The 27,977-nt window shown below is 43.7% G+C and overlaps 2 protein-coding genes and 1 pseudogene across 13 annotated transcripts; 2 read left to right on the top strand and 1 right to left on the bottom strand.

Annotated features, from left to right (window-relative positions):
* The first annotated feature begins 308 nt into the window (after window positions 1–308).
* On the top strand, window positions 309–8,516 carry LOC125537278 (uncharacterized). 9 transcript variants are annotated; one of them, XM_087543803.1, is made up of 7 exons: window positions 309–748; window positions 859–1,038; window positions 1,121–1,159; window positions 1,330–5,218; window positions 6,441–6,535; window positions 7,324–7,535; window positions 8,006–8,516. In XM_087543803.1, the coding sequence occupies exons 1-2, from the start codon at window positions 377–379 to the stop codon at window positions 883–885; spliced, it is 399 nt and encodes a 132-aa protein (XP_087399929.1). In that variant the 5' UTR covers window positions 309–376; the 3' UTR covers window positions 886–1,038; window positions 1,121–1,159; window positions 1,330–5,218; window positions 6,441–6,535; window positions 7,324–7,535; window positions 8,006–8,516. The 9 variants fall into 9 exon arrangements, 2 of the variants coding, with proteins under 2 accessions (XP_087399929.1, XP_087399928.1); XR_007295737.2 differs by having other exon boundaries at window positions 309–1,038; window positions 1,121–2,267; window positions 2,937–5,218; XR_007295738.2 differs by having other exon boundaries at window positions 309–1,038; window positions 1,121–2,267; window positions 2,376–5,218.
* Window positions 8,517–14,880: 6,364 nt separating this feature from the next.
* Window positions 14,881–25,725, top strand: LOC125537280 (protein FAR1-RELATED SEQUENCE 5). 4 transcript variants are annotated; one of them, XR_015616325.1, is made up of 3 exons: window positions 14,881–17,557; window positions 18,820–18,994; window positions 19,108–25,725. XR_015616325.1 is itself a non-coding variant. In XM_087543801.1 (2 exons), the coding sequence occupies exons 1-2, from the start codon at window positions 14,887–14,889 to the stop codon at window positions 18,867–18,869; spliced, it is 2,721 nt and encodes a 906-aa protein (XP_087399927.1). In that variant the 5' UTR covers window positions 14,881–14,886; the 3' UTR covers window positions 18,870–25,725. The 4 variants fall into 4 exon arrangements, 1 of the variants encoding a protein (XP_087399927.1); XR_015616327.1 differs by having other exon boundaries at window positions 14,881–17,891; window positions 18,820–25,725; XR_015616326.1 differs by having other exon boundaries at window positions 14,881–18,535; window positions 18,820–25,725.
* Window positions 19,317–27,934, bottom strand: LOC125536682 (expansin-like B1; annotated as a pseudogene).
* Between the last annotated feature and the right edge of the window lie 43 nt (window positions 27,935–27,977).

Genomic DNA, 27,977 nt, shown 5'->3' with positions numbered 1-27,977 from the left:
AATATGGACGGCGGGTTGATTGTCTAAAACGTTAGGGGGTTTTCTGAGAAAATGAGAAAAAAACGGTTTGGTTGTAACTTAAACGTGTACTGCGGGTTGTTTTACAGAAAACTGAGGGATTTATTTGTAAAATGGCATGACGGAGACGGCCGACAAGAAACAGTCCCTGCTTTATTATGGAAAAAAAAGAGATGTCTGACGGGTTCACCGTCGCGACACTTTTACACAAAAGCCCCTGTGGTTTTTAGGATTTAAAGCCGCCGTCCCTACTTTAGTTAGTCAGAGAAAACGTTTCGTTTCAGTTCAGCCCCACCCATGCACGCGTTCGACAGATAAAAAACCCCACCCCCGATTCGAGCAACCGCTCTTCCCACCGATGGATCCGCCGCCTCCCCGCCGCTGGCCCGCATCCTCCGCCACGCCATCCTCCGCCGCGCCGTCCTCACCGCACACTGGCCTGCCTCCTCTCCGCCGCGCCCTCCTCCCCGCGTTGTCCGAGTCGTCCGCGCGCTATTCGGCGACGCCGAGGCACAGGCCGCCGCACTCCGGGCCGTGCCGGCCGGCTCGAGCGCACGCCGCCGACCGCGACCGGCTGCTCAAGACGCTCCTCTCCGCCGCGGGCAACGTCCGGGAGGAGGAGGAAACGCGGGAGGCGGGGCAGCATCAGAATCATCGCGCGTCGGATCCGGCTGATGCTTACGGCGACACAGACGCGGAGGCTCTGGCCGCGGCCGCCGTGCTCCCTCCGGTCATCACCTTCCCGCGAGCTCACTTCCACCCTAGCCTCTCCCCCTTTCCTCTTTGTTTTTTTAACTGATTCCCAACTGCTTGATCAATCCTGCTCCTCTGCTCCTGCAGGATGGCTTTCTCTGTTCAATTGTTTAATTTGGTTGTCTTTGTCTTACCTGAACTGCAAGGGAACCAATTTATGTCAGCAAGGAAGGAAGTGTCACTATTAAGCTTCCAGCAGTCTACATGAGGTGGCAACCAATGATTGGGTTCGGGATCAAGCGGCGTATCCCCCTTATTATGGAACAGGTTTGATTTTCCTTTTCTGCTGTCCTCAGTGCCCTGCTGTTTCATTTTCATATCTAATCAAGAAATTAATTAACTGAAGCAGACACCGAGGCTTTCCCTTCCTTATGTACGCAATTATCACGTAAGTGCCATGCTCTTCAGATTAACATTAGGACTCTTGCTCGGCCTGTTTCATCACACGTCGCGGGCAAATTTTGAAGCCAGTCTTCACCAGTATAACTGAATGCCTCCTCTGATGGTAGCAACCAATATTTCCTAAGTTCACCCCTCAAGGCTCTCGCGTACTTGCAGGTAACATCCTATCCTGGCCGCGCACGAGTAAGTTCACAGGTGATAAAACTACGTTAGTGATTTCTCTGTTTACTTTATGACCAACTGTGATCTTGGGCCATGCAACTTGGAACATCAAGTAATAACTTCTTACTTTTTTTAGAGAAACTTCTTACAGAATTGCATGTTGTTATTTGCACTCTGTCACCTGGAGACCTACTAATGCACATTGGGTTCACGATGATCTTGGGGCAAGACTTTAGATGGATGACAAGCAGATGCAGTTACTTGCCTATTTTATTTGTATAATAGGATGTTGTTACTTGCCTTCGAGTGTGTCATTGTGGCGATGTGTTCTTTTTTCTCTATTAATTGCCAGAGAGGCAAAGATAGTTCAAGTTTCTTTGATTCTATATTTGATGAGTTTGTCCTGGAATTCTAAATCATGCAAGTATTTTATCTGCTTGCGATAGTACTGTTTGAAAAACACAGACACTATTCCATCTGCATGGGTCTGATCTGCAGTTGACCTCTTTTGATCAGCATATTCCGCAATGAGCAACGATAATCTCATTGTTGATATTCCCAAACTCCTCAACACATGTCACCTACCCTGCTTCCTACTTTCAACTTCCAATGTATTTTGTGACTGAGATTGTGCACATGAGCTATTTGTGAGAATGTCAGCAAACGATGGAACTAGATTATGCACGGCTTTCCGTTGGCTGAATGGCTCTCACATGTTCTACTGCTGCAAATTTGTGTCATCAAGGGTACCTCCTTCAGGCGTTTTAAATATACTTTTGATATTGCATATTATGATGATTTTATAACAGTGTACCTGCAATTAGTTTGTAATCATCATTTTCTGTTGCCGAGGGGTGTTCTCCATTGGTGATGATCCAACAACTGATGCTTCATTTCCGGATTAACAAGAAAGGTCAAACTGACTAAAAAATGTAAGGACATCAGCATCTTCTCTTTCTCTATTTTGAGAGCATACTGCATACGAACAACCAATAATACCTTTCATGATTCAGGCTCCTGTTCTTTTTTACCCTCTGCAGTCCTGAAGGAAGAGGATACACGACCTTTCCTGCATTTTTATCGGTGTCTCCATTGTTGTACACACTTAGATACGTCCCAATAATGGAATATATTTTTGAGAAAGATATCTGTACCTACAAAGTACATCTCTACAAATAATTCACTCATTTTAAATGATACTTCAATCTGCATGTTGTTTGCAAAGCTCTAATTTTAATTTATCAAGCCTTACTATGCTTTAAATTATGCCAGTACTATATTTGATGTGTGTCCAAGTTACCAGCTATGGTATTCATCTTCTTTCTCCTTCTTTTGGTGGGTTTTATTTTGATGAGCAGAAACAGCCACCCTACCATGTACTCAGGAAAGGAACATGCTTGGTTCTTCTATCTATATTGTTTCTGTAGCTTATGTACTTCAGGTTTTCACTATTATAGTGTTGTGTCCCTTTTGAGGAAGCCATGGAAACCATGGTGTGCTTCGTGCACTACTACCTTAGTAGTTGGCCTTCAAAAAGGGACCAAGATATATGTTCATCGTAATTGCTAATATTTTCTGATTCTCTTTTGTTCTATTTTCAGTCCATAAACTGCATTTCCAGTGGGAGAGGGACGTATAAGTGCGAGAGGTACCCGTTCATCCAACGTCCTCTGCGTTGTTTGCTCTGGCTGTGCGCGTGCGCGCAATTTGTGGCTGCCGCTTCCTTGCCATTTTCCTTATTTTTGTACCTGAGAGATAAGTAAGGAAGCAAGGAGAGGCTAATTAACTGGTGGGACAGTCAGGTAACTGAAGTATAGTAGAGCCTCTTCAGTAAGAGAACATAAATTGATCGTGCCATAAATCTACTTATTGATCTTTATAGCCTGCACTACAGGCTGTAGAGTTAAGTTTGTACATTTTGCGAAATTGTATTGTTCCAGCTCCTCTTATTATACACTTTAACTGTCAGGTTATTTACTATGTGCAGATTTCCTTTTGGTACTCCCTCCGTCACGGTTTAGAAGGCGCGATTGGAAATTCTCTGGGACCTAGGCGGTTATCTATTGGTTGTGAGATGGACTAAAAAATAGCATTCACGCTAAGCATGCATATAGAAATAGTATATCGGAGTACTAATTAGCTATTAGAAATAAATGCAATGCGCCCTAAACCATGTCTATTGTGGAAACGCACGCAAATTTAACTGTGCCTTCTAAACTGTGACGGAGGGAGTATTGCTGATCGTGCCATAAATTTACTTATTGATCTTTTTCCGGTTATGCTAATCTTACATCCTTCTCTTATTTGTGGGCCTAATAATTATTCAAAAGGGATGCTACATGTTCCTAGATGCACCAGATCACTAAATCTGGTCTGACTTGACCTTTGTCCCTCACTTCACTCAAGATCAGAGACTTTAGTGGGAAGTTAGTTGGGGTAATTTGTAATCAAGCTTGACGTTCTTGCCTATTTTGTTCTACTTTCATTCGTATTGCCATGCCACGTAATTTCCGTAGTAGCATGGCCTTTCTTATACAGAATTTCATAACACTCGTATGTTTTTGAGGGATAACACTGCAATTTTAGATAGGTTTTTTTTGTAGAAGTCTTAAACTGAAATCCGAACAAACTTATCTCCAAAGGCCAGCATAATGGTGCTTAAAAGAAATGCTAATCTGCACTCACAATCCCTTGCGTTGGCATGGTTCAAGGATAGGTTCAGCGTGCCTGTTTGGGCCGGCACATGTTTGAGCGGCCTGTTATTATTATTTTTCCTTTTTTGTTTTCTTTATTTTCTCCTTTAAATAATCTGGTACTTTTAAAAAATAAAAATTAGAAAAAAGGGAAATTTTAAATAAAATGTTCAATAAATCATAAAATATTTATGAATTCAAAAAATGTTTGTATTTTTTAAAGTCGCGTATTCAAAAAATATTCAGAATTCTGGAAACAAATATTTGGGAAATAAAAAATTCATGTTTTTTTAAAAGTTCATGTTTAAACAAAATGTTTGTTAAAATGCTTTTTTAGAAACACCTGTAACTTTGTTGATCATTACAATTACAGGTACACTGATTTGAACCTAAGATCCAAGAAAATATAAAGTAACTCATATGACTAAGAATTACCGTGAAATCTCTTGTAAACACCTTCTTGGCGGTAGTATTCTCTGCTCGAAAAAATACTCCAAAGTCTTCGGTAAAGAGGCTACAATTAAACTGGAACAATGATGTTATCACTCTTTCACCCGCACGAACATTATCAATAATGGTTTTTGAGAGCTTGTCTTGAGTCGCCCATCTAAACAGATGAGAAGCCTTGATCGATGAATGTACTTGGGCCGGGGATGATCCCCTAGAAGTGCAGGCCATCAAATCACTATATCTTCATCATGGCGCCGATGAAAGATTTCACCTCCACAAAGAATCAAACCAACAAAAAAAGCTTAACACAGTAGCATAAACTCATCAGATCTGAATAATCGGATCTCCGAGGACAAAAAACTCTCTAACCTCATGGCACTGCCAAGAGAATGAGAGAAAGTTTATTCTCACAAAACTATGATGATCACTAGGCGTTGATGAAGAATATAGAGGTCTTGAAGATCCAAGGTCCAAGATGGCGGCTAGAGGCGAGGGGCCAAAATGTTATATGTGAAGCCGCAAAATGTTGTCATGGCCTTTGAAGAGTATGATTTTTTGGAGTGCCTGAGCCAGATTGGACTTAGCTACTATAAGAAGGAAGGGGCCTCGGTCGATATCTCCATCAAATCCCGTCGGCATTGCAACTTTCGACGACACGTCCAATGTCGCTGCCGAGTTCGCAGGCGGAAGAAGAACATCCGTCGAGCCGTCCAATGTCGCCTGCGGCGGCTACACGAGAGGTATGTATCCCCTTGAAAGCAAATCAATGAATAGAAGCCCCTCTTTCAGTTATTGTTTCTGTCCCCTAGCTGGCTGGCTTTGTCTGCCACACAAGTGGGAAGTGCAAATCATTCTGAAAGTTGATTCAAGTCTGTAGTGCTTCATCAACTAGATTCATAGATGCTACACTTCTGTTAGTATGCTAAACAGTACAGCTGCTCTGCATCCAGTACACCTGCTTAATATTTGTAGTTTCGTTGATTCAGATTATCATAGGTAATTCGCATAATTGATTGTCATAAATAATTTGCATCATGTTGTACCAACAGCCAAAGGGAGTGCATGGTCCTACTTCTGTTTGTTTCTTTGTTTGCTCTGAATCAGCTGTGAAATTCACTACTGGTACTGCAGGATCCAATAAGTAGAATAAATGAACTTGGGTCAGAATATGAACAAAGCACTCAAGGTACACCCGATCCTTCATTACCTGTGAGTGCCAATGAAACCTAAACCTGTATGCATGCAATCTCCGTGCAAGATTGTAGCCGGGTACAATACTTTCAGTACTCTGCCCAAGCATAATTCTTATTGCTCCGGTCCTACAGGAATAATTCAGTATCAGGCTAAATAGGTTCAAGAATCAAACAAATTGAAAAGCATTCTCTCTTCTCTTGTAGAGTGTAACTCAATTCAATTTTCACTTCACGATAATGGCCCAAGATTTGATGTGTGACTGGCTTTTTTGTGTCGACTGAATTCTTTTGTTACAATCATCAGTGGAGATTTCTTAAAAAAATGTGGATTGGTAAGACTAAGTTCGAATTATCATATTTAATGGGTCATAATTTCTTATTCCAAAAGCAGATGTTACATAAAAATACATGATTGCTTTGATAAATTTAGATGTTACCAATGGCCATGCATGTCGTTGCTGCATGAGTTCATGTCGTCGGCAGTGGCTCGCTCGTCAACAAGGCCGATGAAATCAGGGGGAGCACGAGCGGGTCCGGGGACGGGCACACTTGATGCTTCTTTAATTCACTACAGCAAAATACTAACAGCATCAACATCGATAACGTTTTTCGTACACATTGTCACTCCCCTGATGGCATCTCTGATACTTTGGCCCCAGATCAATTAGTTGCAGCATCACCATAGATTGCCCTCCTGTAGAGCTATAGGTTGGTGTGAGCTCGGCTTGATTTGGCCTGGTTTTGATGTCTACTGTGTGTGCGCGTGCAGGTGCCAAAGGCGTCCGATCGAACTCAGTTGGAGGCCAAACAAGTTCGGCTCTTGGACATGCCACCAATAACGCTCGATGACACGATGCGCATACTGTAAGTTTACCCCCTCAGTCCTGATATATTGGTGCGAGACACCCTGCATTTACATGATATTGCTACGAACGCGTCCAAATTGCATAATTTGTTATACATGCTGCTTAACTTGATCACCGGTGTGCTGTTAATTGGACCTCAAGAATAGAGATGACACCTTACCATAGGCAACTCTTAATTATGTGCGCGTTAATTCAATTCTGAAAGTTGATTCAAGTCTGTAGTGCTTGAAGTAGATTCATAGGAGCAATTCCGTTAGTATGTGAACAAAAAGCTTATCTAGACATTTTTTAGTTCTAGATACACCCATTTTTATTTATTTTGGAGAAAAATAATTTCGAACGGAGGGAGTATGTGTGACCGGAGTTGCAGAATATGAATAGGGGAATGACCATGGATGCCAACACCTACAATGTGATTTATCTTGATAGAGGTGCACTGGATTCGTAAGTAGTTTTAGTGTTTTTTCTAGATAGCTCAAGTACTTAAGCTTTTGCAATCATGAAAAACAGAAGAAGAGACCAGTAGTCAGGTTCCATTAATCCTTCTATAGGTGTCCTCATTGATGCCTTTCCCCCTTCATTAACAGTACAATGATGCCTTCTCTGCTAACCTTCTCGGTGGTGTTGGGCGCAGACCTTGAAAGTGTATTTGCAACTTTACTCATAATACCTTTGTGTGATAATAATGCTTTTGTGTGATAGTGAGGCAATTTAGTTGCACGCCTTCAGTTACAAAAAAAGTAACAAGAGTTGTTGAAAATACGAATGGGTCATCAATGGTCGCAGAACAGGAGAGCAATTTCAATGGACAATGGAAACATGAGTAAAAGAAGCAACTAAACGGAGGCCGCTCGCCCAGAGTGTCTCGGAGGAGGATGTCACTTCCGCTGGATTGGTGGATGACTACTTCTTGGTGGTGTATGGATGTCGCACTGTATGGATCTTGAACTGTAGTTGGATAGTTCCTGGCCTCATTCCAGGAGGCTGATTGGAGCCTGGTACTTCACTTTTCTCCTTACTGATAAATGCTCTCGTTCATTAATTTGTTTATGCTCATGACATTGCATATTAGTTGTTGCGAGCCAAGCGATAGAAAAGTTTGAAACTAATGCTGCAGATGATCTTCCTTTTTTTCTTCTTCGTGACATTTTTTTTGGGTTCAGCATGTTGATAAGAACTACTCCCTCTGTTTCTAAATATAAGTCTTTTTTTAGAGATTCCAATATGGACTAGATAAGGATGTATATAGAAGGATTTTAAAGCGAGATTCACCCACTTTCACCGTATGTAGTCCATATTGAAATCTTCTAAGACTTATATTTAAAAACGGAGGGGGTACTTTGTTTGTAGTCTTTGTACAACCTGCTTCGTTTAGAAGAATGTTCTATCAAGCAACCATGTCTGATATGTTCACATGAGTTCTTTCATGTGGCCGTTCCTCACATTCCTTTGCTTCCAACTATTCCAGCCAGCTGCAATGAAGTCCTCCATAGAGAAGGATTTGCAGAAAATGATCTTGGCATCCTAGATAAGCAGGTCGGGGTCAAAGCCGGTGCCCAGGGGGATCAATGGATCACCAACACGAGAAACTGAAATGGCAGGACCAGAAAAGATGGTCCCAGATCTCACTGCAGCCGGATGTGCAAGAACACATCAATGATCATCTGTGAGACTGTGACACTGAAATTTTGTCGATGGAGCATTATCTCTACTATTTAGCTTCTAGAGTCAATGACTTGTACGTCCAACTATAACAGCTAGCAGCATGGTTTATTCCCTTCTGGTTGTACGTACAATGACTTTGTAAACCAATGCTGCAAGTGTTTGTTGGGACAAGCCCAAATAGTGTTCCAATTTTTACGAAAACTAGTTAGCATGCACGTGCAACGCACGTCTCAAACAATTATCAGATAAGTTCACATAGTATATTATTGAAACAAGTCTTGAAAAAAAAATCAAAGGAATACAAAATGTTGTCATGCCGATTAAATTGTATTTTCAAATGTGAGACATCTTTGTGATCCAACAAATACGTGAAGAATCGAGTGTCCAGCCATGATCACCACCCTTTTTAAACGAACTGATTTCCGACTCTCTCCGAGATGAGTTTGCACATAATCAAAACGTCACTTCCAAGGCCATACAACTTGTATGATAGGAAATATAAGCTGACCTATGACCACAGCAATTTGTATCTTTACGTAAATGAAAAACGCTTTGCAATAACTAACTGAAATGTAGAAGTGGTGAAATAAATGCGATGATGATAAAATTATTGGTCCTATCATGTTACTCCCTCCGGTCCTTTTTACTCCGCACATTAGCTTTGTCTGAAGTCAAAGTTTGCTAAGTTTGACCAAATTTATATTAGAAAATATTAACATCTATAACATCTAATAAATATAATATGAAAATATATTCCGAGATGGATCTAATAATAAATATGTTGTTATGTGAATGTTAATAATTTTTTATATAAACTTGGTCAAAGTTGAATGAGATTGACTTCAGACAAACCTAATATGCAGAGTAAAAAGGACCGGAGGGAGTATCAGTTAACCCATTAACTGATAACATGCCATATGCAGCAGTGACTCAACAATGAATCATCTCCTCTCCTACCATGTTATTATTTAATGAGAACAACATATAAGAACCAAAGAACAATACAAACAAATCTCGATTTTGGAGAGCCAAATCAACAACCAAAGAACAACCCCTTCATGCAAAAATAGTGCTACCTCGTACAGAATGGACACTGCAACCAACAACTATAGATTCGAATCCATCCAATTAAAGAAAAAAATTCCCTGAAAATTTAATGAAAAACTTGGTTCCAGGGGATAGGAGCCCCCACTTTCTCTTCTATTTTCACCCAAAATTATTTTTTTGCCTCGGCCACATGTTAGCCCCCACTTACCTTCCCTGCCCCATCACCAAGGCAGGCAATAAACACAGTATTATCATACAAGAATGCACGCAACTCTATAAACAAACAAATATATGTTTTCCTTTTCTTTTTTCTTCCTTTTTCTTTATTTCTTCGTAATTCTTTCACTTTCTTTGCGGAGCGTGGAGACTTCCCAGCGTTGGCGTATGGAGGTTTGAGGTGTGGTGCAGGCGGCCGATCCGGCGGTTCCGGTGGCATGCTTGGTTCTTCATCTGCGACGAAAAGATGAGCTGGTTTGTTATATTGCCTGAACTTTTCGTAGAAAGTGTGTGATAAAGTATCTACATATTAACAATTGCCGGAAAAGAAGAGTAAAAGCAACAAAAAATGCACGAAACCCATTGTCGCACTTCAGTCGTACAGATCAATTTGCCCGGTGAAGAAAAATATATATATTAATAACAAGTAAACATTTAGTACTCGTGCTAGCTTATCTGATGGGATACAGTGAAGAAGCACAAAGGATAAGCAGCATTTAGCAATGATAAGAGTATATTTGATACCTAAATTTACCTGCCAATTCATCACAGATATATTTAATACCATTATACAGAAGATGACAGAATTAAAGGGAGACCCAATGATTCCAGGCAATTACATTGATCACCCTACTAACATAAGATCCAACAAAGAATCAACATCAGCTACGGATAGCAAACAATTTCTGTTAAAAGAGTAAATGAGCATGCCCCTGTTGTTGGGGAACGTTGCAGAAAACAAAAAAATTCTTACGGTTTCACCAAGATCCATCTATGAGTTCATCTAGCAACGAGTGATTAGATGCATCTACGTACCTTGTAGATCGCGAGCGGAAGCGTTCAAAGAACGGGGATGATGTAGTCGAACACGACGTGATTCAAATCACCGATGATCTTAGCACCGAACGGACGATGCCTCCGCGTTCAACACACGTACGGAACGGATGACGTCTCCTCCTTTCTTGATCCAGCAAGGGGGGAAGAGAGGTTGATGAAGATCCAGCAGCACGACGGCGTGGTGGTGGATGCAGGGCGTCACAATAGCAGGGCTTCGCCTATACTACGAGAGAGACGTAACGGGGAGAGAGGAAGCACCAAAGGCTGAGGTATAAAATCCCTCCTCTCCCCCACTATATATAGGAGGGCCAGGGGGGTGGTGCGCCAGCCCAGGAGATCTAATCTCCTTGGTGCGGCGGCCAGGGGAGGTTTCCCTCCCCCCCAAGGCACTCAGGGGTGCCTTCCACTAGTGGGACTCCTCCCATATGGAAACCCTAGGCGCATGGGCCTATAGGGGCTGGTTCCCTTGGCCCATACAGGCCAAGGCGCACCCCCTACAGCCCATGTGGCCCCCCCGGGATAGGTGGCCCCACCCGGTGGGCCCCCGGGACCCCTCCGGTGGTCCCGGTACAATACCGATAACCCCGAAACTTGTCCCGATGGCTGAAACAGCACTTCCTATATATAATTCTTTACCTCCGGACCATTCCGGAACTCCTCGTGACGTCCGGGATCTCATCCGGGACTCCGAACAACATTCGGGTTACTGCATATACATATCTTCACAACCCTAGCGTCACCGAACCTTAAGTGTGTAGACCCTACGGGTTCGGGAGACAAGCAGACATGACCGAGACGACTCTCCGGTCAATAACCAACAGCGGGATCTGGATACCCATGATGGCTCCCACATGCTCCACGATGATCTCATCGGATGAACCACGATGTCGAGGATTAATCAACCCCGTATACAATTCCCTTTGTCAATCGGTATGTTACTTGCCCGAGACTCGATCGTCGGTATCCCAATACCTTGTTCAATCTCGTTACCGGCAAGTCACTTTACTCGTACCGTAACGCATGATCCCGTGATCAACCACTTGGTCACCTTGAGCTCATAATGATGATGCATTACCGAGTGGGCCCAGTGATACCTCTCCGTTATATGGAGTGACAAATCCCAGTCTCGATCCGTGTCAACCCAACAGACACTTTCGGAGATACCTGTAATGCACCTTTATAGTCACCCAGTTACGTTGTGACGTTTGATACACCCAAAGCACTCCTACGGTATCCGGGAGTTACACGATCTCATGGTCAAAGGAAAAGATACTTGACATTGGAAAAGCTCTAGCAAACGAACTACACGATCTTTGTGCTATGCTTAGGATTGGGTCTTGTCCATCACATCATTCTCCTAATGATGTGATCCCGTTATCAATGACATCCAATGTCCATAGCCAGGAAACCATGACTATCTGTTGATCAACGAGCTAGTCAACTAGAGGCTTACTAGGGACATATTATGGTCTATGTATTCACACGTGTATTACGATTTCCGGATAATACAGTTATAGCATGAATAAAGACAATTATCATGAACAAAGAAATATAATAATAATGCTTTTATTATTGCCTCTAGGGCATATTTCCAACACCTGTAGCTTGCAAATGAGCATTACACAAGCTCTTGCATTTAATTAGAACCTGGGTTAGCATGAAGAAACAAATAAAATGTAAATAAAGAATAGCTTACCTTCAGACTTCGGTACATGATTTTTCCTAAGAAGGCAGGGAAGATGAACACAATATGTATACTCAGTAGTCGGGCTTGATGAATTAACAACCTAACAACATCAGCAAAATAATACATTAGATTCAGAAAATCATCTATTGTAGCAAGCCATGAATCGACCATTTGAATTATCTGTCGAGGATAATGACAACAACAAGAAAAACACATATTAAAATCACAGACCACAAATTGACACATAGGGTACACTCAAGTAAGTGTGAACAAATGTACTTGTCAGATAGTAGTGTCATACAACAAACTTCAGAATTTAGTACAACTCTGAAATCAGGCCAAAGTCTCATAACATAAAATCGTCTTCAGTTAGTAGTGTCGTAGATCAAATGTCAGTCATCTTTCCAATCACACATATGAGTAAATTGCTTGAGAGATTAAGCCAATTGCTTGCTCTGAAACAAAAGGGAAACCATATAGCAGAAAGTCAGTTGCTTTCTCCAAAATGAAAGGGAAACAAAAAAGAAATCAATCTCAAAGCTTACCGCCTGAATAATCTTGAGAATAGGAGGAGCCTTTAACGTGAAGATCCTTCGCAAAGGCCCATTGAAATATACAAAGATCATCAACGCCTGGTAGCGCAAAGCATTCTCATATGAAAGTACTCTAAATCTTACATGCTACATTTCCTCAATACAGTAATTGGTCCACTTTCATGAACATCAATTCTATGGTTTCCATTGGTTGTAAGTACCATGATCTGACATTTTACAAAATTCAGCAATATTTCACAGATTGAAATGGTAGGTTATTCATCTACAAAATCAGGAGAGGAGTATGTAGCAGAGGAGTTCCCGACACGGCACGGATCGTGTAACAAAGACATCAATAATACGTTCAATTTCTGGTCCATACAGTGAGGGAAATCCTCTGCTTGCAAGAGAAACCAATCTTCTGAACCACTTGATAATGCAGTAATGAAATTTATATTTTATAGTCTGCAAGGTCAAAGAGTTTGATGAGCACGACAGAATTTCAGTGGCATTGCAATAACATTACCAGATTATATTGGTCTTGCAGAAACCACTTTACTAACTCAAATGAAAGGGGGAAAAGCATAATGAGGATGAAGTTCTTGCACAGAATGGCACATAACAAATAGACCATGATTTTTTATGCATTGAACCTGACACTCACAAGTCACGAAATACCTCTCCAGTCAGAATTATTAAAACTGCAAAATACAATATCATGATTGCCTGAGATCCGATCATGAAAGGTCAATTATCATAATCTACTTTTCATATGTAGTAAGTGGTACTCAAGGTATGGTGTCACTGTGATAGCCCACTTAAAAATAATTTCGTTAAATAGTTGCAAGCTAAAGAATTTAAGACCATCTTAAATCAGTCAGTTAAACGTTTCCATGCAAAAGAGTTTCAGCCCCTCCCACTTAATCTTGTTTTACTGGCAGAGTTGGAACTCCACTCCTATGTAAACACAAACAACTGAGTTAAACATGCCACAAATGATTTTGTTACTACCTCAAGGCAGGTGTGCAGAAAGAATATTGCACTTCTTACCAATCTTGTGGATCTGAAGTTTGAAATCAACATTTGGACACTGGAACTTGCGAGCTGTGAAATCTGCCAAAGAAATGAGAAAAAAGCAAAAGTAAATGATTGAAGAAAGAGAGGCCTATATCGGAATCAAAGTAGATCAAACATTGTCAATCAGTACATCCCGATACTTTTTGGTCGCTCCTAACCACACTGCGCTCTAGGAACTATCATTCACAGATGCACGCTTCAGATTTCAAAGAACACAATTTGAAGAAACAAGATGTGAGATTGGCGACAACATCACAGTTATCGCCATACACTCCGGGATCCAAATGTACAACGCAGAGGAAACACGACCTCACCCGCGCTGTACGAAGACGTTCCACCACTCGGAAAACTGCCCTGGTCCTTGGCCAGGTGACGGTGCCGCTCTGCCTCCAGTGCAGAGCATCGGACACGGCAGCCGCCACGGTACCGTTGCGCGCCTGTCCCTCAAGAGCCGCCACGCCCCGCACCCAGCGTTGCATCTGTGGCCGCCCACTGCGTGCCGCGCCGCCGCCGCTGCTTGAGGGAGGTGAGGGTCCCCGCCGTCACCGGCGCAGGCCGAGCCCGCTGTGTCCCGCGCCGCCGCCGCTGCCCGAGGAAGGAGAGGGACCCTGCTGTCGCCGGCGCAGGGCGAGCCAGCTGTCTCTTGCGCCGCCGCCCGAGGGAGGAGAGGGACCCGACGCTATCGACGCAGGCCGAGCTTCGTCCGGCGGCATCCTATGGCAACGGCGAGGATAAGAGAGGAGGGAGGTGTGGGGAACGGCGGAGGCGTGGGCTTGATCCTCCCTAGAGCAGCGGCGGTGGCGGAGGGAGGGCGATAGGAACGACAGAGGCGGGGATAGATGGACGCTACGTCCTCGCGTAGGGATTTTGATGAGTACTACTCGGGACGGCAGAGTTTTCGTCCGTCCAGAAAAAATGCTAAACGCGATTTTGGCTCAGGGTTAGTGTAATCTAAACGGTTAGACTAAATTAAGTGATCTAATCAAGAGGCTATAATTTCTTCGTGCTGTTGTGTGTAGATTAGTCTGGGTGTAGTTAGCGGTGAATATGTTTGCTTGTTTAATAGTAGTATAGATGTTAATTGACTTTTATTAAAAATAAGAAAATTACCAAAATTAACCTAATTATCGATGTTTATTTAAATTGGATATAAAAATGATGCACAATGACACATGAAGAAGATTGTGTCATTTTTTGCCCGGCGCAACGCACGAGCATTTGTATTAGTATAACGCGGCTGTTGGAGATGTTGTAAGCACATTCATACCAAAGACCAACGCTCACACGATGGCGCTAATCAATCCCTCCACCACACACATCTACCCACAGCCGCCGCCTCCACAGCCAATCCATCCAACCTCTTCTTCCTCCTCCGGCTGCTCTCCCCCTTCATTCCTCCAAACCCTAGCGCAAACCCTAATGTCCACCACCGCACACCCTCCTGCCTCCCTCTCAGGGGACTCCTCGCCGACTACCTCCGGCTCATCCTCCCCCTCCTCCTCCGCCGCCGTCGCTGGCTCCGAGGAGCCCGCGCTTCTCGGGCAAGCCACCTCGACTTCCACCCCCTCTGCTGCCGGGGATGACGCCGCCGTCCCCTCCTCGCCCCAAATGGGCATGTACTTCGAGACGGAGGACGACGCCTACGAGTTCTACAAGGCATACGCCGCCCGCCTTGGCTTCGTCGTCCGCAAGTCCAACAAGTCCAAGAACTCCCGGCACACCGTCACCCGCCGTCTCTTCGTCTGCTCCAAGCAAGGTTTCCGCCAAGAACCCAAGAAGCCTCAAGATGAGACCAACGCCACCGACGTCACCGTTGCTGCATCGCCACCGCCTCCTAGGTGCCCGGACTCACGCACCGGCTGCTTGGCGTCCCTCACCATCAAGCTACTCCCTTCGGCCAATGCCTTCCGTGTCACTGAATTTGTCGCCGAGCACAACCACCCGCTCGCCTCTGCAGTGTCCGCGGTGGCAATGATTCCGTCAAGTTCTTCGCATCACACCATTGCCGCCGCAAGCTTGCCGGACCCAAGGGACGGGCCACGCCCAGAGATGCACTTCGAGACGGAAGATGACGCCTATGCCTTCTACAACCGGTACGCCGAGCATGTGGGTTTCAGCGTCCGCCGCTCATACAAGAAGCGCAAGCATGGGGTGATCGTGTCTCGTATCTTTGTTTGTTCCCGTGAGGGCGTCAGTGACCGTGCCAAGCATGATGGCCTAGCCAGTATCAGCGCCAATGCTGGTGGAGGGGCACCAGGCCCACCTAGGCCAGGCCCACCACCAACACGAACAGGTTGCCAGGCAAGAATGGTGATCAAGATCACCCCATGCCGAACATACCGGGTTGCTAAATTTATTGCGGAGCATAATCACCCACTCGCTAACTCAGAGACCGTGCACAAGCTGCGGTCCCATAAGATGAGGGCTCGAGGGCATGAGCTTGGCCCAGGGGAACTGCATCGAAGGAAGCAGGGAAAGGGTGTGCAGCTTGGGGATGCTGGTGCTGCATTGGAATACTTGGAAGGGTTGCAGGTGGGAAACCCTTCACTGTATTATGCAGTAGGAATGGCACCTGATGGGAATTTAGCTGTGAATTTCTTCTGGGCTGATGCAAAGTCAATCATCGACTTCAGAAGCTTTGGTGATGTCGTTTGCTTTGACACAACATATGGGCTGAATGTGTATGGGCGACCATTTGCATTGTTTGTTGGTGTGGACAACCACAAGCAGTTACTCGTGCTTGGTGCAGCCTTGCTCTATGATGATGGCATCCAGTCACTGAAATGGGTATTTCAGGCGTTTGATGATGCCATGCGTGATAGGCAGCCAAAGACTATTCTGATTGATGAGCGTTCTGAATGTGCCATTGCAGCAGCAGAGGTCTGGCCTGGGAGTAACCATTGCACAAGCGTGTGGCATATATACCACAGTTCAAAGAGGCACTTGAAGCAGGTGTTTGAAAGCTCGAAAAGTTTTGGCAATGCTTTGAGCCAGTGTCTCTTTGACTGTGAGGATGAGATGGAGTTCTTGTCTGCATGGGAAAAGCTAATTGAGAAACATGACATTGGTGAGAGTGAATGGCTCAGCAGACTATTTCTAGAGAAAGAAAAATGGGCTCTGCCTTATAGGAGAACTGTGTTTTCTGCTGATATTCTCAGTACTCTTAGAAAGGATAGTATGATTAATGAGCTAAAACGGGAGCTCAATGAGCAAGAAGATATTCTGCTGTTCTTCAAGCGTTACGAGACCATGCTGGAAGAGCATCGCTCAAAGAAATTGCAGGCTGATGTTGATGGAAATCAGGTGACTTTGCCAATCCCGTCCTTGCGAATGTTAAAACAATCTTCAAATGCATATACACCTGAAGCTTTCAAGATGTTCCAGGGTGAGTTTGAGGCTTACATGAACTGCATGTCCTTCCCCTGCAGTGCGGTTGGGACAGTGTCAGAGTACAAAATAACACTTGATGAGAAGCCATCAGACGCCATTGTGAAATTTGATGCACTAGATGGCTTGGCCACTTGCAGCTGCAGGAAGTTTGAATCTGTTGGAATCCAGTGTTGTCATGTACTAAAGGTACTTGATCTCAAGAATATCAAGGAGCTCCCAGAACAATACATTTTGAAGAGATGGAGGAAAGATGCCCGCTCTGTTAGAATGGGAGAAGAACCTAACTGTGGATCTAGCAGTATCATGCGGTCATCTTTGGATGTTCGCTTCTCTAACATGTGCCGTATGGTTAGCCTTATAGCTTCAAGGGCCGCCAAATCTGAGGAGGCAATGTCATACATTGAGAGTCAATCAAGCGTTCTTCTGAAGCATCTGGATGAAATTCTACAGACAAGCTATCCTGAGAATGGAAACCATGATGTTGCTTCAAGTAGTCAAGCAATTTCTTTTGTAGGAAATCATCCTGACCATACAACACAAGCAAGAGCAGTTGCAGATACAGCGAATGGTATAATGTTTTAACATTCCAACTCATTATAGTTTAGCATGTTAATGGAGGGGGCAGATTGTAGGTTGCGAGACTCCTAAATTGGACTGGTGGATGCTTGGCGGGCAGGCATCAAAACTATGTTGAATTTTAACTCAGTCTCTTGTCCTCTGTGTTGTTACCAACGTGTTTCAAGTCTCTATTTTCTAGTCATGTGAGGACTTCCCTGATACACCAACATGGGGAGAAGACCACCACAGCCGGCGGACAGGCTAGGGGCAGTGAGGCTAAGGGCTGGCGTCCTGGCTATGCCCTGCCCATTATGTTAGGAGATACGAGATTGTGTTAGTTTAAGGTAAATGAGATTGTGTTAGTTTAAAGTAAGTTTGGATTTGATCTCTAGATAAATCTGTCAGGAAACCCCTCTGTATATGAGGATGCTTTTGTCAATGAAGAACGGGCAACAAGTATCTCCAATCCCTTATCTCTTTTCTCAGTGCAACCCTTTTGCGCGTCCCCCTCCAGACCGTGGGCTGATGTGTAATTACCAGTTGTAGAATGGCAGAGGCAAATAGAGCTCTTGCACATTTTCGTTAATCCATGAACAGAATCTATGTATGTAGACACATGGATCCGTACGTCTCGATCGGAAAAGAATCAATAGAAGGAGAATCGGACGATATCTTTCTCGAAACAAACAAAAAGGAAAAGAAAGAGAAAACAGAAATCATGATCAATGCTGTCTAGGGCATGACAGTATATGAGACGAAAGCAGAAAACATGCTGATGCTTATTGCCTAATGCCTGCAACCACCCACTCGCCATGCTAAAGTTTGTGTGTGCCCAGTCAGATGTTTGACATGCAGATTAATGCTATTTACCGAGAAGCTTTTCTTTGTTGTTGCACATAGCCGCCACATATTCTATAACAAGAAACTGGAAGCTCTGTTAATTCTGCAGCTTCTGTGGTTTGTATAACATGATATTGCCGAGATTGGGGTGAGCTCATCTAATTGCTTTACCGTTGACCTAATTTCCTGACAAATTTTGAGTCATTTTCATATTAGCTTGCTTCTTTAAGTTATAACTGGTTCTGACTTAAGTTTAAATTTGTGTGTGTTGTGAACTTTTGACTTCTGAAACTGTTAGAGTATTCAGGATATTACATGATATTGTTCATTCAATTACCATGTGTTAATTTGTACCTTCCTGTCAAATTTATTATTTTGATGAGTCCTTTAAGTGGTTACTGATAATTGGTTTGTTTCTTGACAAAATATCAGGACTGACATCCTTGTTGGGAATTTCTGCTTATCCTCCAGTGGACAATTGAAAGGTTCAGTCGGTTCCTTGTAGTTTTAGCCAAATCTATGTTGAAGTATGGCTATGTACAGTACTTATATGTTGCCATGTTGATGTAAGCAAGTATATCCTGAAGACCTTGCTGTTTCCAATTTGGTAAGACTGGTGCTAATTATAATCAATTATTATAAGAGTATGATTGACTTCATTGCATTTATTCCATGAAATGTGATGATTGGTTGATCAATGATCTCTATCTAATAAACAAGGACTGGTGTCTTTTGAAGACAGTTGGAGAAGAGCTGCTAAATTGCTCGTGCTATATTTATTCTCCCATGTGCAATTTTAAAATGCGCACAGACTAGACAGGTAAGCACAACCATGACAAATTACCACAAATACTTCACAAGATTATTCATGACGAGTACATAAGAAATTCATATTTTCTCTGTATGCTGTATCTAAGTTCTGTATAAAACTACTGCAGCTGCACTTGCATGTCAGAATCATTTATGTCCCCTGTTGTCCAGTTCTGCGGTACTCCCTCCGTTTCACAATGTAGTGCGCCCACGCTTCCTGAGGTCTAAGTTTGATCATAAATTTAACCAACGAGACCGACTGCGGCGGGAGCAAAAATCATACCACAGAATTCGTATTTTTGCTCTCGCTGCAGTTGGTCTTGGTTAAATTTATGGTCAAACTTAGATCTCGGAAAGCGTGAGCGCTCTACATTGTGAAATGGAGGAAGTATTATGGTTGTCAGAACTAGCCATTTCTGGTCACCACTGCAGGAAGCTCTACTGCTAAACAGCATCCTTATGGACAGGGGCCAGTTGGCATGTCTGGTTCACAGTCTGCATCCAGCCATCAACAGGTATTTAGTACTGTGAAATTTATGCACATGGAAAGCTTTCTGTATAATTTGGTGTAAATAATTCTATGCATGATTTACACAGTTTAATTAGTGTTTACGTCACAAAGATGGACTGTGATGATGTCCTTGCTGCCTTGTTGGACTGTGATCTCAAATTCTAGGTAGTAGAGGAAATTGCTGCCTTCAGTAATCTTGAAGACAATGTTCTTATCTTGGTAGCTACATGAAACCCTGTAGCAGAGAGATAACAACGAAGCTGCAACATGTCAGTTTTGTTGTTAACTCATTTTTCAAGATCAGAACTAGCGTACTTTTCAGTTTTGCCTCTCTTTTTTTTCCTTTTGCCATCTGATGAAAGCAGTCAAGTGTCGTGCATGCAATAATTTGAGGCAGGTTTCTTATAACAGCCTGATTTTTGACCCTTTCTTCTGATGTTTTTGTCTGAGTTTTCTTTTTTCGTGACTATGTGGTCTGGAAACTGAAGAAGATGACCTTTTCTTTGCTTCCAGAGTGGCTTGTCAACCTCAAATCCTTTCCTAGACCTTTCCATTTCCACCTTGGACCTAATCCCAATATTCTTTTTCTAGAGAATATTCTTCCTTTTATTAAAGGAATAACCCAATTTGCCCTAGGTTGTGAAGCAATCTATATTTCTATCACTCCCAAAAATTCCCAAATAATTCTCATAAATTGTTTGGGTCATATCTTCCTCAAATATGGAAAAATATTTCATTGGCCATGTTTCCCATCATGCTCAATTAATTCCTTTCCTATTCTGTCCTATGCTCAATTAATTCCTTTCCTATTCTGTCCTGAATGGCAGTTGTGAAGCAAGTGTCAATTATCTTTACCCTATTGACCCCAAACTTTTTGGACACCTTTTCATGTCCAAATAATTGTATCATGCCAAAATTTAACTTAATTTGTCTAGTAAATATTCCTGAGCAATTTTTCAAAGTTCCCGTCTAAGGGAATTGATTGTGAAGGAAGTACAGGCTAGGCATATCCAAATGAGTTGAAATTTTGCAAGGTCCTTCAGATGATCAAATAATGACTCTTCACCAAATATGAGCTCATATAACTCAACTATGTGAGCCCAGCCCCAAATCTTAGTTTCTGGTCAGATTTTCAGTTTGTGAAGCAACCATCTTTTATATTGCTTCATTTAAGCTGAAAATTTACCAGGGCATTCTCCTATCCATATAAACTCTCCCCACCAAGATTTAGCTCAATCCATTACATCATTTGCTTTGTGCAATTTTTCTAAGTTTCTGTCCAGAGCAAAACTATATGAAACAAGTGCTATTTTGGTTCATCCAAATAACATGAAACTTTTTGAGCATCTTCATATCTTCAAATCATTGGGCCATGCCCAATTTCAAATCAACTTGCCTCTTCAAATGAGTGCATCATCTAAATCACCTAATCTGGCCAGTATGACAGTTTCTACAGCAATCCTCAGCTAAACCTCTCCTCTTAGTCTGATTTTTGGTAACCAGAATCACCTTAGTGATTAATCATGCTATGCCAAATCTCAGAGCCTAAATCCTCTCATGTGAACCACGGAGGGCAACAAACACCTTCCCGTTGATCTGCTTTGGAGCTAGGTGCAAATCTCTTCTTTGCCCCTGGACCCAATTATTTCTTTAGATAGACTAAGGGCACCAGGGACTTTCTGCTAGACACCAATTTGGGCGCCAGTGAGCATTGAATGCCCAGGGTCACGCGGTGACCACTGCCCTAGCATGCCATGGCCGCGAGCTGGGTAGTGTTTTGCTCGGGCCCCTCCTCCTCTCGTCGTCTTCGCGCTCGTGAGCATGTCCAACAGGTTCCCCGCGTCGTCGCCGTCCTCCTGGAGCCATCTTCCCCTCCATAAGCCTTTCTGTCAGCGCTCGTCGTCGTTCGCCCACGGGATCACTGTGTCCGACAGCGTTTTAATGGCGCTCGGCCTCTTCCTCTGCTCCCACTTGGCTCCTGCTGCCCCGTGCTCCTCTGTAGCTCGTCTGTTCTCCCCTCGCCGCCTTCCCCGCGCCTCCCCGTGATCACTGCCGTCGCCAGGGCCTCGGCCGGACGTGCCTGGCAGCACCTGAGCTCGTGCCTCTCGCCCCGGCTATATATAGCCATCCCAGTGGCCTCCCGAGCTCATCAGCCTCCTCTCCTCCCTTCTCTAGACCTCCCCAGCCTCTCACCCGAGCTCGAGAGCCTCTCCTCGACCCCCATGGCCACCGTGCCCGCCGTCGGCCTCAGCCTAAATTGGCTCAGCACCGGCCTCCCTTCCTCATAATTTCACCACCAGAACCACCACCGCACTCCGGCGACCATCCCCACCTACTTGCCTTGTCACCGAAGCCACGTTTGGCCACCGCCCCACGAACGGCCGCCGCCACTCCGTCCTCTGTTGTCTCCAAGTCGTGGCCATCCTAGCTTTCCTCGGTGTCCGTTATCTCTTTGAATGGAAGCGGCGTGGCCTCCCAAGCCCACCGGTGGCTCCGCCCTCGCCGGAGATGGCCGGAGCCGGCCGACCCGTCGTCGGTGACGCGCCTTCCCCTGCCTCCTCTATCACGTGCGGGAGCAGGGCGAGGAAGAAGACAGAGGCCAGGCGGGCCCCACTCCCCACGTGACCCCACCTGGCAGCCACACGCGTTGACCCCGTCCCTGCCACGTGATGAGGACATGAATACCTTGGATACGACCAAAAATATTGCATACATGCATATTTGTCAGGTGATTTCTAATGCAAACTATTCAATAATCTATTTGTTATCCAGAACAAAAATACTTCACACACTTTTGTGTTTTGTCTAATTGCAGGTGTATGGGACATTTGTACAATCCACATATGAAGATAAGGGAAAAGGAGAAGTTTAGGTTGTGTTCAAAAAGTCCTCTCACGTCACTTTTGGGCCAAGAGAAGATAGAGTCCAAGTCTCTCACGTTCTGGATTCAGATTCGGACTGCACAGACATACCTGACTCAAAACGCGAACAACTTTTTCATACGGACTCCGAATTGGGTGATTCTTTTTTTGTTGGAAACTAGATTTCGTGCTCTTTCCAACCCAATTGGATTCACATTCAAATTCGTCCGGAGCGTTGAGTTACGGACGAAACAATCTGACGTTGCAGCAGAATCCGAGTCAAACTACAAGCCCAAAGGTGTTGCATCACCTCCACTTGGGCCCATGAGCCTTGTACGACCTAGGGTTAGTTTTAGGCTGCCTTGGGACGTCCTCCCACCTCCTTGGCCGCCACCCCTTGCTCATATATAAGTAGATCCATCTAGTAGCTTTTTTCTTGGGATTTGTTTAGTTAAAAGTTAGCCATTGCAACTTCGTGTACTTCGTTTGTGTCCAACGACCAGACCAAGACCGCTTCTGGATCCCCACCATTATCAATACTTCATATTTATTTGCAATATTCAGATTGCTTTATCATATTCTTGTTCGTTCTTCGATTGCTTGCAGAAATAGACCTTCGTGGTCAGGCTGACCGTGCTTCCAGCATCGTCAGTAACCTCAGGAGATTGGTTTAGCGATTGCTAAGGCGCAACGTCATGCACGTTTGTAGTCGGATCGTCAAAGTCGTCTCCACCAAATCGATAGTTATCATCTCATCGAAAGATCGGGACACCCTCGCCTCTATCATCACGTCGGATAAGTGGCGACGTACTTCCAATGAGTATGCTTTCTATTTCTGGAAAGCGTATTTTGCTTCTCCATCAGGCAGAGTGCGTTTTCTTTTATTGAAAGCGTATTTCTCTCTGTTTCAGTCTAGAATATGTTTCTCCGAGGCAAAGGCGTATTTCCGGAAGTGCGCGTTTTGTTTTTCCGGCTGAGGGCTTGTTTGTGATGATTTTATTTACAAATGGGTCCTTGGCAGAAAAGCAACTATATCTTTTTGCTCGTAACTCCGATTGAGCCGATTGAGGTGAATCCAAAGCCCACTTCTTCGTTTCGTCGAGCCCGTTTCGATGGAATCATTTTCACCATGTTTTGAAATTTTGAAAATGATCAATTTGCCCTTGCCCCTAATCAGCCCCCTTTGGGAGAGAAACTTTTTCGGCGATTCCTTTCGCGGTCTTTCCACACTTCTCCCCGGAGCCTTCTTCATCCCCAAGCAAGCCACAATACCCACTTGCATGATAGTCATGCAGTAGCCATGGTTTTTAACTTGAATATTTAATCAATGTTTGCTCGTTTAAAATATGGTTACCGTTGTTCCGGTGATGCTTAGAGTTTCATGTTCACTCTCGTGCTATGTTGTCTTGCACTTGGTTATCATGTATTCCTGCTAGTATTCCTTTCATATGCTTATGCTTGCTAGTAGTACATGTTGATGTCGGAGATGGTCTTCGGTGCATGACTATCATCTGTTCCGAGTGCCATCGTTATGCATGTTCCATTGCATCCCGTTGGTTAAATGCCTGCATGGTAGCATTGCTGATATGTTGTTGCATGATATTTATTGTTGATGCTAGTGGTCATGCTATGTTTCTGAGAAGTGTATACTTGTGATGTTCATGCTAGTCAGTATGCCATGCTCAGTCAGATGTATGATTTGTTGTTGTATTGTTAAGAAGTAATGATGCCCAACCATGCTTATGTTGATGTCATACTCATGTATTGTAGTTGCATCATGTTATTTTCATACGACTCGGCTTATTGCATTCAAGTTTAATCGACTTAATTGAACTTGAACAACTGTTGGCTGAGTCATGGTGCCACTATATCGGGCTGACAAGTGCAACCACATTTGACTTTATGGGGAGGCTGGTAGTCGTCCGTTGTCATGCCTTTTGTCGGTGCCTCCAACGAGGGAAGGTTATGGGCATGTGTTACACTGGTTACACTGGCCGGTAAGCAGACATGACCTTGTGAACTCGTTGTTGTTATGGTACAGTGTCCCCGTTTGAGACTGTTTATTTGCCACGACGGTGGTAGTTTTGCCTTTGGTAGGCTGGGCCACCCAGGACTAAGCCCAGTGGGGAGTTGGTCGGAGTGGCCATAAGAGTGTCATGGCAATGGGTGAATTCTGTCGGAATGCCGTTGGTCCACCCGAATGGGAGTGCGAGGCCATGGATTCCGTGGTGTGGGTAAAGTGCGCTACCTCTGCAGAGTGTATTAAATTTATCGATAGCCGTGCCCGTGGATAAGGGCCCAATTTGTGTCGGTCACACTATGGGTCAACAGTAATAATAATAACTTGCTTAACAACAACCCTTGTTTGATGATGAGAAAGAGATTGGTTGTGATCAAGAGAGGATCACGGAGGTATCGTAGATACCAGAGTTGGTTGATCATTATGTGATCGTGAGATGATCACCGTGGTATCGAGGATACCGAGTTGTTGGATATTTGTGATGTGTGGGTATCATGGGTAAAGATCAAGCTTCTTGTGGTCATTTAATGATTACTACGGCATTGTTTATACCAAACTTGATTTGATTCTGAGATGATCGTGTGATGTCCGAGGCTGGTAAGTGATGCATGTGATGGTTATGAGATAACCCGAGCAGAATAAGTGGTGTATATAATGTCGTCAGGTTGCATGATAGTATCATCATGTTCATATGTTTATTCCATGCTTATATTGTTCTAGCTGTATCATGTTCATGTTGTTCATGCCATGTTATTCTGATGATCTCATGATAATCCCTGCTTAACCTGCAATTGTCATGCTGTTGTTTGTCTTGAATGTTTCTGGTTATTGTGAGCTTGCAAGTACATTCAATATATTGACCTGATGTGTCATGCCAGTTTGCAGGTCATGCCGGAATTGATTGTTTGTTTGCCGTGGATCCCTTGTTCGCGAGTTAGGATAAGCGTTCCAGTTATAGTCCCTGCGAAGTGGAGTTCGTTGTTCCGCTGCTAGAAGTTATTCTGCTGTTTCGAGTTGTTTTGCTGCTTGCATAAAGCAACAGTGGCAAGCGTAGTGTCGTCGTGCCGATGTAATTTCTCGTTATATTAGAACCCCTTTACCCAATATAGATTGTAATAAAGAGCTGATTTGTTTTATGGTAAGTAGTGCTGTATTACAGAAGACTTCTCCTCGATTTCTGGTCTGGAATACGGGACGATCCGGTTTCTCTTAGCCGGGGTTGTCACATTTCTTGTATTCACGCATCTTCTGTACTCAGTTCAACACGACAAGGGCAAGCAGCGCTTCACCACCATCCGCACTCTAAGCCATAGGCTGAGGATGAAATTAGAGCCGTCACTCCACACCGAGTGAGTGATTACGATTGTCACACCATTTGCAGAGCAGTAAGGATCTGTGCACCTCACATGTTGGATATTGGCATTTGTATCTGAAACAGAAAAATGGTGTTATGATTTACGCAACCTGGGGCACCACCACAGATGGATCCGATAGCATGTGTTGGCACGTTGCAGCCTACCCCATTCCTGTAGAGGCTTGCCGATGCAGAAACATCGAAGTTGTTAAGTGTTGCCTGAAATGTGCCACTCACATGCTCCATCTAAAAGTATTTGTCAGAAACAAGTAGTAGTATTTTCTTTTTTGACAACATGTGACCTCCACAATTTTAGCAGCATATCTCATATTGAGATATGCAATACTTACTTTTGATCCCTTTTGTATCAGAATTAGGGTAATATGCCGCTTCTGAAACGGTGAAGTTTGCATCTACAAACACCATGGAGAGGAAAGGCAGCAGAAAAAACATAGATGTGAGATGACAATGAAGTGGAAGAGCCATTTGTGATAAGGGGATGCAGCAACAAGTTTTGGAAATGGTGCATGCAAGAGGAAGATGGAACCATGTATGTTTATAGCCGCTGTGGGTTTCTCATGAGTCTAAGATTTGGAAACCTTTGCCCTTCGGTTTTGAATGGCTGAGACATGGGATTGGAGACATTTTTCTCTCTGGTGTATATGTACCTGCAACTTCTTGTTCATCCTATGCTGCATAAGCTGTAGTTCATGTAAAATAGTATTTTGACCTTTTGCACCTCTTTGTACTATATACTTATTCGGCCTGTTTGAAGATATTGTTGTGGGCTGGTGGATTGACAATGTCCGATGACTCCGTCTCAAATAGAAAGGCCATGGCCTCGCTCACAATGCTTGCATCGTGGACAATATGGAATGAAAGGAACACAAGAGTCGTTCATCACAAGAGCACCCCACCGATGATCCTTCTTCATAATATAAAGAATGAAGCGAAGCTTTGGGTCATTGCCGGGGTGAAAAAGTTGGGATTAATCTATGCCATTGCCGGCACGAAAAAGTTGGGATTAATCAATGCCGGGGTGAAAAAGTTGGGATTAATCAATGCCATTGCCGAGGCGAAAAAGTTGGGATTAATCAATGCCATTGCCGGGGCGAAAAAGTTGGGATTAATAATGTCGGGGGAGTAATGACTAAAGACCTAATGTAATATATTTGGGGCCATGGGCCATGTAACAAACTCCATTCCCTCTTAATTAATGAATGAGGCAAAAAAAAACTACCTCCATTAAAAGAAGATATTGTTCTGGAACTAGAATCTAGAGCAAGAAAGATCTGTAGGGAAGGTGGAACTCAGACTGAAATGCACCCGGATGAAAGATAACATTGGAAAAACTACTCATACAAGCACACACTCCCTCCTTCCCAAATTAAGTGTTTGTACGACTGTATTTTGGTACCGAGGAATTACTTTACGTGATAGATAATGGACAATACTTGTACATCGAACATAGATAATGGGCAATACTTGTACATCGAACAGATTTGGAGCAGGGTAGTTAGCACAATTCAGTCATTCATACTTCTACATCGAACAGGTTTGGAGCAGGGTAGTTAGCACAATTCAATCATTCCAAACGTGCCTTCAAAACCAGCGAATTCCTGCATGGTTTAGGGGCTGTTTGAATTGTGACTATATTTGTCATATATTGCCACATTATTTTTGCCACACTTGCCTAACTTGATTGCTCAAATTGTTAGCCACACTTTGGAATGTCTAAGGGAACCTTGCCACACCTTTGTGTCTATGACAATGTGGGATTCACTTGTCATAATTATTATTTTTGCCTTAGATGTGGTAGAACCAAACACCCACCTAACTTGATCAAACTTGCCTAAGATGAGGTGTGGCTAAATGTGGCAAGATATGGCTAGAAACCAAACAGCCCCAGTTGCCAATGGCCTCGTGCACCAAGGTTAAGAGATTAGGAAAAAGATGGGAGCTTGGAAAGGAGGAAATACATTGACCATGATTTGGGGACTAGAGGGGCTACAAATTAGTTTACTCGTTGAAGCC

The sequence above is a fragment of the Triticum urartu genome, chromosome 2A (assembly GCF_056163025.1).
Source record: "Triticum urartu cultivar PI428250 chromosome 2A, HENAU_Tu73, whole genome shotgun sequence".
In the NCBI taxonomy this organism is placed as follows: Eukaryota; Viridiplantae; Streptophyta; class Magnoliopsida; order Poales; family Poaceae; genus Triticum; species Triticum urartu.
The sequence above is the reverse complement of the archived record's forward strand: the minus strand, read 5'-3'. Positions and strand labels throughout refer to the sequence as shown.

What these genes read in the sequence shown, in the direction of transcription:
- LOC125537278 (XM_087543803.1), top strand. Translation starts at nt 377, where the DNA reads ATGGATCCGCCGCCTCCCCGCCGCTGGCCCGCATCCTCCGCCACGCCA. An exon ending in CGGCCGCCGTGCTCCCTCCG is followed by an intron (nt 749 to 858) that starts GTCATCACCTTC and finishes CTGCTCCTGCAG; the next exon opens with GATGGCTTTCTCTGTTCAAT.
- LOC125537280 (XM_087543801.1), top strand. Translation starts at nt 14,887, where the DNA reads ATGGCGCTAATCAATCCCTCCACCACACACATCTACCCACAGCCGCCG. An exon ending in AGTTGCAGATACAGCGAATG is followed by an intron (nt 17,558 to 18,819) that starts GTATAATGTTTT and finishes ACAAAATATCAG; the next exon opens with GACTGACATCCTTGTTGGGA.